At 40.4% G+C, this 18,074-nt stretch overlaps 1 protein-coding gene across 4 annotated transcripts in view; it reads right to left on the reverse strand.

The window, feature by feature from the left end:
• Window positions 1-15,116, reverse strand: part of LRP2 (LDL receptor related protein 2) — a 134,573-nt gene extending 119,457 nt beyond the window's left edge. For 2 of the 4 annotated variants that reach the window (XM_054208462.1, XM_054208459.1), the window contains exons 1-3: window positions 14,888-15,116; window positions 12,108-12,274; window positions 10,220-10,444 (exon numbers count right to left, since the gene is read on the reverse strand). In XM_054208462.1, coding sequence (XP_054064437.1) covers window positions 10,220-10,313 — 94 coding nt within the window. In that variant the 5' untranslated portion in view covers window positions 10,314-10,444; window positions 12,108-12,274; window positions 14,888-15,116. Of the gene's footprint in view, window positions 1-10,219; window positions 10,483-12,107; window positions 12,275-14,887 lie in introns of those variants that run through there. The other 2 variants (XM_054208461.1, XM_054208460.1) reach the window with 2 other exon arrangements.
• Window positions 15,117-18,074: the final 2,958 nt, after the last annotated feature.

Consider the following 18,074-nt stretch of genomic DNA (forward strand, 5'->3'; position numbering starts at 1 on the left):
TTAAACAACTTAGAACATGTACGGTACATACCACTGAGAAAGTCTGATAGATGTAGTAGCAGATGATAAAACAACCTTCTCAGGAAGCTATTCTCATTTTGAGCACTGTACTGTTTTTTAAATAAATTTTGCAACCAATGTGCTGTTTGTTCTCAAAATTAGACCCCATGCTGAGGTGGTGAACTGCATTCAATTCAGTCATGCTCTCCTGAAAACTGATGAGTCATTGTAGCACTAGGAATCAGCCCCAGTAAGAGCCCTCCAATCCAGTTTGTGACAAAAAACTGTGTAATTTTTTATATTTCTTTTATGTGTTATTGCTAGATTGAAAATTGCTATGCAACATATAACACTGCCAAATCAGAAACTTAGTGGAACATTATACCACAAAGTATTAAAAGAAAAGTGAAATTTGTCATGCAAAAAAATAAACCACTTTCCCTTACAGATAATAAACACGCTAAAGTGAAAGCTATTTCTCTCTTCCCACCAGAGAACCCATATCTATAACAAAATTCTTCACTACTTGAGTAGTGCCATCACGCAAGTGGGACTCTAGGTAGAAAAGACAATTTAAGCTGTGTCGCAAAGCTTCATGGGGTACTAGTCATCATTTTGCTCTTCAAAAATAGTGACTGTTACCTGTTGCAAGCTGAACATGTGAGAACATTTTAAGAAAAGCAGAAAAAACTGGTGTCAGTACACAACTGACAGATTATATGCTACAAGCATCTAGTGTGCCTAGACAGACATTCTAATGCCACTTACTACTGCCCATGACATTAGGAACTACGTATATTTCTTCGGATGCATTGACACTCATCACGTTTCTCCCTTATGCAGCAGTGACTCAGTTTCGGCTGGCAGCTCATAGCTATGGCTGGTCACTCCTTATCAAGCTCTTGAAAAGGAAATTCCATGTGCTAAGGCAGGCGTGAGTAAAGGAAGGATCACCTGAACTGAAACAACAATGTTGTCCAATGTGTTCACACAAAATGCAGTTTTACATTAATAGACCTGAAAATGAACAATATGAATTAAATCATCCTTTGGCTATTTCATTTTTAAACGTGCTATATTTTCTTTACAGTTTTCAGTTTAAAAAATAATTAAAAATATCACCTAAATAGTAATATTAATAAGTTTGTCAAATTAAAAAGACAAAGCCCTTGAATTCTTCAGAATAGGACAAATACAAGTAACACCATCTCCCACTGAAACATTACCCTTCCTGTCAGCCCCAACGGAAGCATTTTACTCAGATCTCCCTTGACCAGCCAAACTCTACAACTGTCAGATTTACTCACACATTCGGATTTTTTAAGGATGCTTGATTCTGCCGTAACTTCCCTTCATGGGGGGCTGCTAGGCATAATATTTTAAGTAATTCTTTAAATTCCAGGCACAGAGGTGAATAGCAGAGAAGAAGGGTCTCCTGCTTTAACTTGTGTAGCTGGATAAACCCTACCCTTGCGGCATCCTTGGAAACACAAGAGCATACACAAGCACTGCATGCTGTGGGCTTACATCCAGAAGCAAGCACACGAAACCACAAGAAAGGCACACGTCTCCCAAGTTTCACAGTGGTCGCACACAACATGTAAATAACATTGCTCGCAGAGCTGCAGGCGTTTGCCTACAGCCTTGCAACCTTTAAATCGTAACCGCTCATAGCAATATTTTCCATCGCTTTTTCAAAATGCCTTCTAGGAAGAAGTTTGCAAGCATACCTGGTACATCGCTGGCCACAGAGTCAGTATCTCCATACCGAATGTTTAATCACTGAGATTTTCCCTTAACGGGGTGATAATTTGGGTTTTTCTCTCTCTACCACCTTATGAAATTTCTTGGGATTTAAGTCGCTGAGAATTCTTGACTCCCATTAGAAAAAGTTAAATAGGCCAATAAGTTAAAAAGTATTGCACATCTTAAAAAAAAGAAAAAAAAGTAATAGATTGCTAAAGTGTCTTTATTTTAGGAAACTGAACAAAAAGCTGAGAGGAATCGTTTCTGTTACTTAATAGGTGATAAAATCTTAGTATGGATAAGGTACTTCCTCAAGGTTGCAGCTTTTACCTCACTCTCAATTAATGTTAATTTCACAACTCATTATTTTATTGAATTTAACTATTTGACATTTAGTTTCTTTTTTGCTCAAACAAATCCAAGAGATACCCAAATTTCTAAAGGATTTGAAGTTCAGCTTTAAAGATCTATCATTTTTTGTATTTTCACTGTAAGACGACCATTTTATAACACATTCTATGGCAGGCTTCATAAAGTTAAAAACTGCAAACCTAATAAAAGCTAGTAATAACAGCATTTTTGCATTTCCACTGTGAAACAGTTTTTTTTTTTTTTTTCTTTTCTTTTCAATGGCTTACTGTCAGAACACAAATTCCTTGACAGGATATCACTTCTGCAAGTGCCAAAGGAGCCCGCTTGCCGCTGCTGCCCTCTGTGCTCCGGCAGAGCTGCAGGTGCAGCAGACGGCCGGCCGGCCTGAGCGAAAGGACAGGCCAGGACTGAGGTACGTCCGAGGCTCTATTCAGATTTCCTGTTGGTTCAGCCAGCAGAAATTTGTCAAGGCTCAGATTAACAACTGAAGCAGTTTAATTACTCCACCAAATAACTTTCATGTACTGCAGAGGTAACAAAAGGATTTTTAGTGCCTTGCTACATTTACAGAATACTAGGAACAAAAACTGATTTTCAGCGAGGCTTTAAAGTGCGTTCTGTGGCTGACTGTTGTAAAAACTGCCAAGCTAATAAAAACAGCTCGTATATTCATATGGAAGACACCACAAACTTCGTCACTCATTTCAGACACAAACTGGAGCTCATTTGTTTCACATGAAATGGTTTAAAAACCTATTAGACCTCGCAGTAGTAAAAGTTATTTTTATTAACACAGCTAGAAGGCCAGCAAAAACTGCAGCAGCATTCCATGTGCTTGGTTATCGTCCAACTCATTTATTGCACTGCAGATTGAGAACAGGCCTACAATCCTGCTCAAAAGTGAACACGTGAGCGGTCCCATTCAAGTCAAGCCATCTGTTTACACTAGACAACGTTACAAAAGGGTTTCCCGCAGTGCTAACACTGGTTCACTGTAGCCCTGATGAGGCCACTTTTGTAACTAGCCTGCTAGCCAAGCATTTCCTATATGTTCTTAGCAGTAGCATTAGGCAGTGGTTGCACAGCCAGCTGAGCCAAACCACTGACTCAACCGTAGGAAAAAGGGGTCTCACTTTCTCTCCCTCTTTCCAAGTCCTCTCCTCCCACTTGATGCCATGGTTTGCTATCTTTTCCAAACTCCAGTAACAGCCAAACCTTTCTACATGCTGCTCTAAATCATGAAACCACCAGGAAACCAACTAATTCCCTAGGCCTGGTTTAGTTTTCCTCTGGGTTTGTAAGTGAAAGCAGCTGACAGAGGTCCAATGAGCAGCAGCGCTAGCACAAAGCAAGTAGCAAGAACTCAAGGCTGACAGCAACATGGGAATGGGACATCGGAGGACAGAGGGAAGGAAAGTGGGGCCACCTGCTTTCAGCAGCTGTGAACTGTTCAATTGGCTCATCGCATCTCATGAAACAGTAACCCTTAGATGACAAGAGATGACAAGGTATGACAAGGACTTGAGCAGATCTAAATGGGGTCTCCCACTGGTGTTGAATGATGTGAACCTTTATACAGTAAACTTCCTTCTTCTGGGCAAACCTGGGGAGGATTATTGATATGTGTATGTACTCCAGTTCTGCAGGTCCTACACTTCCTCAAACTGAACTCTCTGTAGTATATTTATCTGAGTTGATAATGAGCACAGTGGCTTCTGAAGATAAAAACAATTACCTAGATCCTAAATATATCAGCGAATGTATCAGTTCCTGGGATATCTTGTGGAATATGCCTTTATTTTCTTTTAGAGATGCCACAGAACACAACTAAAACCCCCGTCCTTCTTTCTCCACAAAAGCATGAGCCTGCAATCCCCATAAAAGGGAGTCCCTATTGGAACGGACCCCCATTCTTCGACTCGACTCAGCAGGGTGTAGTATCATGACCTGCTTGTGCAAGAAAATAATTGAGCAGACACTCTGCTGCTGTAAATAGTGCCCTTTTGCCGAAGATTTGGCTTCTTGATTGTAAAACAAAGGCAACTTATTCATGTTAAAAGTATAAAATAGAACAGGTCGTAAAAGTAGAACAACTTCAGTCAATTCTTATATGTCATTTCATTAATACAAAACAAAACTTGTAACAGTGATCCTTAGATCTCTAATCCACTTTAAGCACTGCAAAACAAAGAAAACATTAAAAGCCTTGAAACCAACAGTACAAGCCTATGGAATCGGCTAAACGCTATCCATTCCATTAAACATTTCTATGCTTACGCATTAAACTTAGCTTTCTTAAACTGTTCTAAAAGTGTGCTGAGTTCAGGAAGCAAAAAGCAGTTAATAAAATTAACGTTATCACAAGAAAGTGGACTTCAAAATGGATCTCAAACAATAATAAGCTATTAAGAGAGATGTTTACTCTTCACTGAATCCTGTTCTCTATCTCTTAGATCGGTACAACTCAGGGATAACTTCTTTGAAATTAATGGAGTTGCACTGGGTTGACTCTGAAGAAACCTTGTTATTCCTTCATCTAGAAACAGCTCAAGGTATCTTTAAGAATAAAGTATAATTATCAAATTATATAAAGAAGCACTTTAGTTTTAAATAATTTGAAAAACAGCTCTATCCTTTATTTGCCACATTCAGTGTAAGCTATTAAAAAGAAGCTGACAAATTATCTGATTATCATCGCTAATTAGCCACAGTAGAATAAAAACATCAACTTCTCTTTTAAAAGATGTCAACCTGTAGATCATTAATTAGAAGGGACCTTTAATGTTTTTCAGCACTGACAACTTCTAGAAAGTGCAATTCCCTTTGAAACATCCAAAGTGCTATATGGTTCCAGCACTTTTTAAGCAAAGCTCTAAACGAGGAGAAACAATTATAAACTCCTGCTTAAAAAAGTGATAGCACAATGTAATTCAAAGTTACATATTTGTCTATCATCTGAAGAGTTTTCACAAGATCTCAGATCTAAAAATAAGTATTGTAGGAAGACTGAATGACATTTGATCCAATATTCATAAAGATAAAATGAACTACCTCTAATATGTGCCTGTTTAGTGCACAATTAAAAAGAGTATTCAGCTTAAAAAAAAAAAATCTCAGCAGAAGAACCTCCAGGTTTGGTGCTAAATAATTAGAAGCTAAAAAAAACACCATTGAGCTTTGATCTGGCAATCATCTAACAATGCAAAAAGGCATATGGAGGGGGAAAGGCTCCAAACAGTGTGATTGATTTCATGTCAATCCAGGAAGCCCAAAAGGAAAAGAATTAAAAGGCTTTAAATGAAATTGCGTTCTACCTTTCCCCCAAATGAATCTTTGCTCATTTCCTGCAAAACACATGGAAAGTAAATCTGGATTAAAGTAGGATTTCATTGCTCAAATTTCCAATCAGCTCAATATATGAAAGAAGGTTTTGCTTTGTCTTACAGGGAAATAGAAGCATCGCATACATCACACATTTATCTTCGTTGAAATCTCCTTAGATGCTCCGTCTCTATTTGTCTTGACTCATGTAGCTTAATTATTTACTGTAATTCTAGCACTTGGCATAGAACCTAAATCTAACCTGGTGTCATCCAATTACTGCTTTCAATTTTTAACTAAAATTCTGGGGTTTGTCCCACTCTTCATTTTAGCTGATTACTTTGCAAATTCCTGATATGCTTTGCTGAACGTAATATAGAAAAAGAGTAAATTATTAAGAAAATTCAAGAGATGTACTAAAAGAGGGCTACTCATTAAAAAGAACCATACAAAAAAAAAAAAGACTGTCAGTGCATAGAAAGACCACTCATTAATTAAAATGTGAGAAGAAATTGCCAGTCCTCTGGAAATAAACTAGTTCAGAGCCAGGTAGATGGACGCTCAGTGAGACTTTTGCTCTTGATTTTGTGCGAGTACATGTCCAAGAAAAACCAAGAAAATTATATTAGTGCAGGATTATGAACACTGCAGCCCACAGGTCATGCCCAGCACCTATTAAATTGTATGTCAGGATTGCATTGGTATATTCATTTTCTTTGCCATCCTTTCTCCCTTCTCATTACTCCCAAATCCTCAGTCCCCAAGGAAAGTCTCACTCAAGGTCTTCAAACACTTGGTCTTGGCAGGGGCGCAATCTTACAGACAGGCTTCTCTGTCATTTAAACATGCACGGCTCTCTAGAAGGGAGTATGAATACTGACTCTGGCCTGTCGCCGACAGCAACGTCACTATACATCCTCCTACAGACAGATTAAATAGATTTGACTGAAGGCAATGTGTAAAAAATACTGAATTATTAATTTGGAGATTGAATTATTACAATGCTTGATGGAAAAGCATGTTTCTCCATGCCATTCTGGAAAGAGCTGCTGTAGCTCTTTTCTACTTGGTCTTATTGTACCTATTTATTACTGGTCTCACTTCAGGAAAATGTTCATTGTGATTTTTAAGATATGATATCACACCATATAGATTCAGTCTTAGAATAGCCTTCATTCTCAGACTAATAGAGACCTTATAATGGTCACATTTTAGTCATATTATCCTGGGGCGCATTTAAGCTGATTTATCATTGCAGAGATTTAGGATGTAAATCACATTTGATGCACTAATTTTTGTGTTACTGCAAAATTTCTGCACAAATCACACTTTGACAAAATGCATACAGAATAGGTAATCAGCTTTCCTAAAAAATTTATATTTTAAATTAAAAGTCTTCTGATCTTGAGATCAACAACAGAAACCTTAAAAAATGTCAGTAAACCATGAGCTATTGAAAAGAGGAGCAAAAAACAAATACTAGAAGTCAACCTAGCTGTGATCTTCTGGCCTCTTAACTCAATAGAGAATCCAAAAAGTCAAAAAAATGAGCATATATGTAGAGAGCAAGACCATGAATAGAATGCCTGCATTTCCAGCTGCATTTCCCAGAATTTGAAAGTTTCCACAAATATTGTGATTATCAGCAAGGAAAATATACAGCCTGGCTAAGCAATCATTGATCTCATATAATACACAGCTATGTGAACCTGTCATCTTTGATTCCATGCATGAAGCGTGCTAAAGAAATAAAACGATCCTCAGAAGTGTACACCAGAAAGACGGGGGAGGCAAACCACAATTTAAGCATTGTAGACCACAAAATACACTGAAATCCTGGCCTTTATGTAGCAATTCGGTATCTTTCACTAAATTTCAGCAAAGCTAGAACTTCAATGTAAGTACATGCAAGCCTGAAAAAAGATGATACTGGCATTGTTTCGTAAATTGCACTAATTTAACAGAATCAATGACAAAAATCAATACAAATGTCTTTTATTAAATAATTCATATTATTTTAATACTTTTATTTTCCGGAAGATCTACACCATATCTGTTGAAAGCAGGTCATAAGGACTTAACAGACACCAAAAAGCAATGAAGGAAATTTAAGTGATCTGAAATATATCGGTTACAGAAATGTTAACTACTTTAGACTTGTGATGAAAGTTCTTAATACTTTGTGTCTAGAAAGAAGGATTCTCTTTTATAAAGAAAAGCGGGTTTCTATTAATGATTTTTATATGATTTCAGGCATATGAAAGATTTTATGAAGAAACTAAACTAACAGTTCCTCTGGTGCTGACCATTAAGAACAGAAAAAAATTCAAACACTCTCAGATATAAATCCTCAAAAAAAGTAGAGCAGGCCTTCCATGTTAGATAAGGTGAGCCCAGTAACAGATACTACGTGGAATATTGCATGAGTCTGTAGATCTGGTATGCTCTGCAGGAACATTAAAGAACTCATTGTTCAACTGCAAAGTTGCCCTAGTGATCTCATTTGCCCTCTGCAAAACTGCTGAGAGTACAACATCCACCCAGTGTCTCTAGTTTATGACTATGAGAGAGAAGCACTTTGAGATTCCTCCAAATAAACATTAACGTTAGTCCCGTAACGCTCCTTCTTGACACTACCTTCACTTACATAGTTTTTTAGTTTCCAGATGCAATTTTTTCTGATAATTGTTATCCCACAGGCAACGGGGCTTACAGAGTAAAGGTTGCAGAACCAGGTCCTGTACTACTGGCAATTACAAGAGCAGTATTTTTATCAGTTTATAAATGCTATGTTTAATTTCAGTAAATCCCGAATTAGATAAATCAAGGAAGAATCTTGATACTATTATTTGAGCAAGTGCTCAGGTGAAACTATTTCTAGAAAAATCCAGCTTATACTGGCAATACTCGGGTATTACCAACAAAAACCTTCAAAAACATCATGGAAGCACCTTTGAAAATACTGTGTATTGGGCGAGATAATATGATTTTCTCTGTTCTCACTCTGAGCCTTGGAACTGCTTTCATGCTTCTCTCAATTTATTTTTTTTATTTTTAAATGAGTGTCTGACATGATCTCAACGTTCAAGGAGCTAGAACTTAAGGATACCAAATATTTCACAATAATAATCAGAGTGTGGCCAAGATTGCTATCCAGAGATTTTACTAGTATCAGTTACCTGTTACTAAAACTATACTGTTTCATTTACACAGTTATTCTGCTGTAAAGGGGGGGAAGGGGGGAGAGGGGGGCGGCAGCACACCATGAAAGGAAAAAACTTCTGTACTTCCACTGCCTATGGATGCTAGCTAGTTCAAAGCTTCCCTCTGCTTATCCTGTCATGTCATTTACCGGGCACGTCCTGAACAGTCAAAAGTGGCTGTACAGCAAAGAAATAAACTTTTGGATCAGCACTGCAGCTTCCATTCTATCCAATGTAAAAGAATAGCGCATAGGATTAGCTCTGCCCAGTGTGACCTCCTTGGATAGAGCTTTTGAGGTCTCCTGCTGCACATTAGCTATCTCCTATTTCCCTGGTCGCAAGCGGGAGCTGCTAGCAACAGTTGCTGTATAATTACTTACTTGATTCTGTCTAAGGAGCTTAAACTAAGAGTTGAGCAAAGAAAGCAGATTAACAATTTGAACGCACACGTAATACACACACACACACACAACCAGGACTACCGGGTCAACACACGGGGCCGAGGAAACGCACTTCAGCCACTCTGGCTCCGACAAGACAGGCTGCTTTTTCGCTGCAGGGCAGTGAAACGGCGCGGAGAGGGGCGGACGGGAAGAGCCGGGCTGCAGCAGGGCTGGGGCCGGGGCTGCTCCATCCCCAGCAGCCAGATTAGCGGCGCGGGAGCGGCGCTCAGCCCGCTCGGCCGTCACATGCTCCCGCGGGTCGCCTGGCAACAGCAAAGCCCAGAGAAAAAGTTCTCCCTCTCCCAACTTCAAATCTGCGGCTGAGACCGACTGAGGGGAGCTTATTGTGCTCCAGACTAAGCATCTGTTTCTTTCTTACAGCCTTCTGTAAATGACTGCATAAACCACACGTACGCAGGCCTGTCCGCGCATCACCCCCCCATACACACACAGGCACAACCTGTCTACGGGCAAGTGCCGCAGCCTGTGCGCTTCGTGTCCAAAAACAACGCCAGGTACAATTTTTGTGGTCACCAAACCTGCTCTTGGAATGCAGGTGAACTCTGCTCTGCAACACCACCCGCGCCTCAGTAGCAAGAATGGCACAAAGATTGCAAGGAAAAAATGCAAAAACTCCAGGGTGATTTTGTTGTTTGTTTGTTTTAACCTTTATCCACAGCCTCGCTACAGGGAAAGCTGCCCGCTTGCACCTCTGTAAAATTGTGAGTTTCGACCGTGGAGTTGCAAAGTCTGAGCTGTCCCTCGAAATTTAGCAACGTTTGTGTGTCGCTGTCTTGTACAACCAGAAAAAAAGTTTGTACAAACCAGAAAAACAATCAGAAAAAACATCCTGGGATAATTTAAAACCAAGATGAAGTGAAGCTAACGAGCTGGTGGTGTTTGTAGTGTTTTTTAAGGCGATACTTCCTTTTCCACAACGAAATTGACTCATCAAATGACTCTTGGAGAGAGTCAACTGCGTCCCCCAGCTATCAGAAAGAACTCCTTGAATCGGCTCCCGTTAACCCTCTACTTTCAGACACTTCGGTCTTTTTCTCATAGAGGTCCCCAGGACAGGGATGCGCTCCTTGCGGTGCAAGCCCGAGTCCGGAGAGGCTGGAGCATAGCGCTTACCTTGGCAACTGCCCTGCATTATGCATGCAGTGAATAATATCAGCAGTTTGCAAGCAGTTGCTGCTCTTCCATCCATCCGATGGTGAGGTCCCATCTGGGCTGGGATGCTCCAGCTCCCTCAGACGCTGGCTCCTCCACTCCGGGGTGCTGATCTGCACAGCAGCAGCACAAGGAGCCTGGTGTCTTTTTCTTATCCCGCTAGTTGCAGAAGAAAGGCGCGTTCGCCTGTTGAGACATCGCGTTTTCTATAAACTCCCACCCTCCAGACATTGCATAAAGCTCTTTATACCCGGCGGCCCCGGAACTAGCATGAGGGAATCAGGCACCGCTCCAGGCCCTGCAGCCACAGCCTGCCTCTGCCCCTCCTTCCACACTTTGCGGGAGCGGCAAGATGCTTCCAAGTCCCTGCACTTTCCAGACTTCATATCAGAGGCCGTTTGGTGCTACACTGCCTATTTGGAGTAGAGCGGGGGAATTTCAGGTGCAAGTGAAATATATCCCGGGTTTTAGTGTCCCAAAGGCTTGCTCCAAACAAGACACATATTTTTGACAACTTTGAAAAACATCACTACACCTACTTACCAATGCAGGGGATAAAGATCAGAATTTTTTTTTTTTTTGTATTCCTCACATAAATATTGTGAAAGGAAAGCTGTAAGGATGAAACTTACTTCTTCACATTCTCAGTAGGTAAAAACAGTTCGGTAATGTGCTTTGGCTGTGAATGCTGAAGATATCAGCTGGAGACACCTTACTTGGGTTCTAACTCTCCAACGGTGCATGTAGCACACATGAAATGTCTGCCTGTGTTTTACTGCTGCCATTTCGGGAACCATATACCTACTAAGAAGGGTAGAACAGTGCACAGAATCATGGGGGAAAGATAAAGATACCCTAATACTTCAGGCTGGAATGTAGTCTTGGGAAAAGGGCAAACATTTTGGAGGCTTTGCTTGCAGGATCAGAAGCATCATACATAAACTGTATGAAGTTAAATCATTATTTTGTTTTATATTAGTCAGAAATAAGTCTTCCACATAGAAAAATTTATTTCTGCCAAGCTGTTCCTTTCTCTGTATGTGTGCACACATACACGTGCATGTGAACAATGACTACTGTGCATACATCCCATGGGAGAAAGATGGGTCTATTTGTCTTACAAGAGGCTTTGTCAGATTAATTTTAATGACACCACCTTTATAAATCCCATATATTTTTTACATTAGCTTAATTCCATATTCATTATACTGCAATGGGTGTTTCCTGAACACTCAACACTTGCTGAATGGAACTTAAGCGATATTTCAAAGCATTAACCCTTCATCTTTTTGCCATGGATTGCAATTTCAATTAAGGGGTAGAGGTGCCTGCATTATTCTTGCAAAAGTTGCAGAACATATTGCTGCTTATTAGCAGATTGTGATTTCTCTTCGGGTCCTGTAGGACACTAATCCCCCTAAACCTTTCCGTAAAGGTTTTCTATCTATCAAGATAGAAAGGGGAAGAGGGGGGAAGGGGGGGGGGGGAACGAAGGGGGAGAAGATGTGGAGCGTAGGCTTTTGCAAGGTTGTGATTTATGCAGGTTCAGGGCTGTTTGGTGTAGTGGTACGACACAGCACCGGGGTCAAGCCACAAGAAACACTGGGGGCAGATCAGAATATTCAATTAGCTTCCTGGCACCTCTGAATCACAAAGAGAGGATAAGATCTCTCCATCACAAGATCCAGAGCTGCCGGGGGAGGGGGTGGACCTGCCCTCTTCAAATCTCTCTCCTCCCTCCCACCCTCTCTCCTTTCACTGTAGGAGAACAGTGCTTGAAACATTCCTTTCTGCACGGAAGGACTTTTCCTATTGTTGTTTTCTTTGTGTTTCAGTGTTGCCAACTTACTGGAATTCTTGTCGTGGTTTCACAGCAAGGCTCAGGCTGACCAAACGGAACCAGCTGCGTTTGTGTATGGGGCCGCCGCTGCTTTAATCCCCCAACAACGCCGATGGGGAGGGAAGGAAAGGATCCTCAGAGGGGAGCAAGCAGATCCGCTCTGTACAGATGGGTGCCTGAAAAGCCAACACACAGATTGACCGTACTTAATTAGAAGAGGAATTGTTTAAAGCCGTTCGCACCCCAGCAACACGCAGATGGGGCAAACAGTGCTTGGGAGCTGCAACCCCAGATTGGGAGCTACGTGCGCTCCCCTGTCACTGCGTGTTTGAGGTGATCTGGCTAGAAGCTTTGGGAGGCACCTACCCACGTTTCACTCCCACACAGCTGGCAGCCAGAAGGTGTGCTCCTGCCCCATTTGCCATTACCATTTCTACACATCTACACTTCCCACAGGGTGGTAGGCAAGAGGGATTCTCAAACAGGAATGGTGGAGACCGGGTTGATAGTGAGGGGAAGCCCTCTGCTGAGACAATGGGTCAAGCCCTACCCGCCCATTATTCCTTGCACTCAGAAGACAAAATTTGCATTCAGAGACAAACGAACTGATCTTCCCAGATGCTTCACTGCTGAAGAATGATAGTCAGACGCTAAGGAACCAGCATAGGACAATTGCTGTTCTCTGTTTACTTCATCTAAAATTTTCTCCTCTCACTTTATTGTGGACCTCAGCATCCAACCAAAGGGCCCCTGCCCTGCTGGACACTATCAAATGGGACTTCAGCAAGACTAGAGCTGCAAGATCGGGTTCAAAACACCTCAAAGCTTTTGCACAACTACATCCAAAATCAGCCGTGGTGGTGTAACACATCTCTCCCTCTCAGCTTCCTGTTGACTGAAATGTCAGATGATTGTTTCCTGACTGAACTAGAGCTAGGGATTTTTAGTTGATTATTTCAAGTTTAAGAAGGTGCAGACTACATCTGTTAGAAGGTTAGAGGGAGAAAACAGGCAATGCAGTTATTCACTGAACTCTGCTTTTAAATCAAAATATGCTTTGGGATGTGTTTGTGTGCCTGTTTTTTGCTGTAAGTAAGCAATCAGAAAAGCTGTTAAAGGTGTAATTTAGAATGAACAACCACATTGCTTTTACATTAAAGATACATGTTAAGCACGGAAGTTAAAAATTAAAAGACTTGATTTTTGACCAGGGTTCAGTTCCAATTTAGTGTCTAAACTTATCCAGTTCTTAACAAACAGATAGAAACACCAGGGTTGATGTATGACTAGATAAAGATACAAAGCTGGCGGCTAAAAAAAAAAATAAAAAAATACATTCAGTAAAAGAAACAGTGGGTCAGATCTGCACCTGTAAATTTTTCTCTTCTGAACTTCTCAGGGCTAGGACAGTTTATAGAGGCTGAGGATCTGCCCAGTGCATTATCCAATAAAGCTGTAATTGCCACTGGCATTCGGTAATCTTATGGTCAATCTGTCCTTGGATAAACCCAGGTTTTTCCACATAGAAAACATTTACATTACAAGCTGTGTTTCCAATTTCATATTTAAGTTTCATCATTAAACCCTATGCCTTTAATCATGACAAGCTTTTTTGTTAGCTTTGCTTAATCATACGAAAGAAAGGCTACCTATAGCCATACTAATTTTTTGAGAGAATGCTGGTAATGACAAGACACGCAAATCTAAAGACTCTGTCTCTCTGCCTGGGTAATAATACAACTACCCAACAGCAGCAGTTAATTCTTCAGACTTCATCCATCTTTGCTGTTCTACAATTTAAAGTGTCCCATTTCTTTAACTGAACCTCTGTTTTACAGCAAGCAACAATATTTGCATGTGTGTGTGTGTGTGACAGAAGTTTCCTTTCTTAACAGGCTATTAATGGCAGGGGGGTCTTCTTAGAGGCACTACTCTTGAGGCATTTCCTCCACCTGAGGCCCAACTCAGTTTGCATCAAAGCCATGAGACTTCAGGGAGAGCAGACTTAGTTGTTTTCATGGGGGTCCACGCTAGCAATGTGTATTTGGACTTCACCAGATAATCTTTCCAAGTACATGTAGTGTGAGTAAAAGTTTCGATAAGTAGGAAGGTCACGTTTTAGGGAACTGAGCTGCATCTTATATAGAGAACCAGTACTGATTTCAAGTCTACAACATATGGAAGAGAAAAAGCAGAAAACAGTCCTGAATTCACAAAGTTTCTAATATAAGACGCATGACATTTCACTGTATCTAAAATAATGGCAGTTATTTGACAGGGAGGTCTTTTTTCCAAGAATTGAAAGAACAAAACCCACCTAATCTCAAACCAAGAAAAAGAGGGCCTTAGTTGATATGGTTCCCAAACATTTAATGCATATTCATAACTAGAGCAGAGAGTTCTAGAAGACTGGATCAAAGGTGGATCCCCAGCCCACACGAATGTGAGAAACATTAAACTGAGATGTGAATTGGGCCAGAACAGAAATCACAGTGTCAGGATTGCACAATGCAGCTGGCACTGTGTTGAGAAGTTTCTTCAAGGTCTCCTGGTTAGTGACACATTACAACTTCTCTCTTTCAACCTGCAATTTTTATCACTGCCCTGGAACAAGAAGCAGTGCATAGCAACTGTGTGCTTTTTTGGTAACTGCCACTGAACAAGCGAGACTAGCAGAGAGAGACAGTCACTAAATGAGCTTCCAAACCCCCCCTGTTTATTTTACCTGCAGAACTGGGCCTGTGATGGAGTTTAACAATAACAGTATAGAGATGAGAGAGTTTGTTTACCTGGAAGGCAGAAGTGGAGAACGATCAAACAGCTTCCAGTTGTCCTCTCCACCCTTTGGTCAGCACTGTCTAGTCCAGCTTGCAAGACTCTGTGCCCTATCCTGGAGACACAGTCACAAAGTAAGGACAAGTTTGCTTTACTCCAGCTGTATCTCTAGATACCAAAGTTCTTGGTACTTGCTGTACTGCAAGCAGGCTTCTTTGGCACTTTCTTTGTCTCTGAGGAACAGAAGTCCTCATTTTTGCTCCAGTTCACTGGCTCTGCAGTGCCTATTCTGCCCTGCAAGGAAGCAAGAGATGGAATTTGTACTTGAAAAGGAATGGGAGGTAAAGAGGCATTTCCAAATGACTTATGTTCTGAAAACTTCTTAGGATACTATCAAGGGAAATAGGATAGCCGGAATAAATCTGAACACCATTTACAAGAGCAGATTGAGCTATGCTGAGAAAAAGTAAGACTGGAGTCCTTGTCTTCTTGATGTTTTTCCAACCACATTTCACTTTACCAACCAAGCCTGGGCAGAATCGCAAAACCACAACCGCACATCCCAAGAGCGCTTACGGAGTAGAAAATAATTACTCTGTGAGTATCTATTCTGAGTTTCACCACAGTCGCATATAAAATGAAAACAATAGAAACATTAGCATTTCCCACATTTATTTAGGTGTCCTGTATGATAACATTAACTTTCAAGGTTATGCATCTTAACACAGTATTCGATAAAGGAGAGAAACACATAGGATGCCTTTCAAAATAAGAGCCAATGTGCCTTCACTTCTGAAGCTAGTAACCCAGGAACAGTTTAATTACACAAGGACCTCCTGTTTTTCATAGGATGCTAACTCATTCAATATACCAGCAGACTGCTCTTGGGTAATCAGTAAGAATAAAACAGTGAAGAAAAGCCACTGCCTCATGTATTGCAGAAATGTAATAGCAAATGAAATAAGAAAGTAAGTTTACCACGCTAGGGAACACTACTCTAGCTGTGCCTAGGCCACAGCCCTTTTTTTTATGTAATAGGAAGTCACTTAAAACTTCTGAAGCCTTCATTATTTTCTGATTTAAGACATCTGGGCCTGTTTAGCAAAACCTGAAGTGCTCATTGCTCTAACCAAAGTTCATGAGAGCTGTGCTTTAAAGGTGTAATACCAAGTACTACAAATCTCTGAGCCTGAAATATCTTAATTGAGGTACCAAAAAAACCAACCCCAAAACCAAAGGATATTTTAACCATTGATTCTGTGCATAAGTTCCCTGTGCATAAAACTAGATGAATCTCTCAGGTACTTTACAGGTGAGAACTAGAAAAAAATCTGAGAGGAAATTAGGAAGCTTCTCAGGGAAAAGTAAGTAGTATAAAAGACAGCAGGAGAAAAGAGTACACCATCTATCTCAGCTATTGTTACAAGCAAATACAGATGTGATGTTATAAGAGATAACACTGAGTGAACTTAGTATGAAGCAAGATTACTATTCTTTTATGTATTGTTCAAGCTAGAATGTCCTACAAATTTCTTTTCTTCTCACTTCCCACAGAGTTAGTTTAAAAACTAATTACCAAATAGGCAACAGTATTGACCACGTGTCATATGTTAAATTATCTGTTTTCATTGGTATACATCCCTATTAATAACACATTTGAGGTCTGTTCAGGATAAACACCTTTGTAAGTAGGACTCACATATTAAGAACTGTTATGTCTTGTTCCTCCAACGGCCAGGATGAAATGCTTGAGAGATCACAAAAGCAGTCCATCAAAAGCACCTAAGAAACGATAAATAATAAGCCTTTAGATCAGTAGTACTAATTAGAATTTCAGACCAAACCCAGGGTAATAACAGCAAGCAAATAAGAACATGGTTTAGCAGTATAGGGGTTGCCGGTGGCAGATTCTCACAGTTTTGATAGGTATTTCAGAGCATCAGAGATTAACCACTGCCTACTTAATTGAAAAGCTGAAAATACAGTCTTACTCAATGAATTTTGTAAAAAGGCCTTCATGCTTATTGAAAAAGAGGACTAGACAGCAATAGGCCTATGAAACACAGCCTTTCTGAGAACAAAGTTACCCAGTGTATGACCAAAATGTAGCTACCCTGCAACACCCTGTGCATGCCAACCATTGATTTGTATACTGAGATATTTACAGTATAAATATATTTTGTTATATTAAATTAAAATGGAAAAATATGAAGAAAACGATATCTCAAGATAAGCCACATTCTAGCAATTCTTAACTGATTGCTAAGGAACAATACCCAAAATATTTGCTTTGAAAATAGTACCTGGTTCAGCCAACCTGCAAAACTACTTTGACAAGAAGAGACCAAACTAATGAATGCATGAGGTCAAAAGGATTACAATAATTAAAAAAACCAAACCCCTCTCCTCCGCGGGGGACTTGTTCTCCGGAATGAGATATAGGGCAGTTCAATGAGCACAGACTTTGGTAAGCAGTGTAACTGGCTTGAGAAGACCACCCTTACCCCTTTATCCACCTTCCCTTGGAGCTGCAGCATTGCAATTCACACTACCTTCTGTCCCCTCAGTTGCACAGGTCCTCAAGAGAGTGCTGACCGCTGGGCACACCTTACAGCACAGTCCCACAAACACCGGACTGAGCTGCAAATGGTAGTAGGGGACAGAACACCCTTAAACCAACTTTACCGCTCATGCCAACATCTCATCAGATTGTATTTTACAACCCGGGAGGAACAGAATTACATGCCTGGAGAAGATAGATCCACCTGAGCTACCATCAGGAGAGCATAGAATGTTATTTTTATAGCCACTTCACAGAATAGAGAATTGTGAGGTAAAAGTATGCCATGAAAAAAGATCTTAGTGGTGTGGTTTGTATTTTGCAATGTATCTAACTGAATTCCTCCTTCCTCTCAGCACTCATTCTTGCATACAGATGTTATTATTGTATAATTCAGTTCCAAAATTTAAGATTTTTCCTGATTAGGATACTTCTAAGGACCTCAGCAGAGTAAAGGGTACCTCCTGCTGTTTCACTGTTTTGAATACAGTGATCAACATTATTCAGGATGAGATCTTAAATTAAAAACAACAGGAAAGTTACTTGTCTGGTGCTTATCTTAAGAAATTTCAGGTACGTAACACTTGACTTTCCAGTGCAGCTGCATTGCACCATAAGCTGAAGGGCATATTCAAGAAACA

This window comes from Rissa tridactyla, chromosome 7 (genome assembly GCF_028500815.1).
Source record: "Rissa tridactyla isolate bRisTri1 chromosome 7, bRisTri1.patW.cur.20221130, whole genome shotgun sequence".
Taxonomy (NCBI): domain Eukaryota; kingdom Metazoa; phylum Chordata; class Aves; order Charadriiformes; family Laridae; genus Rissa; species Rissa tridactyla.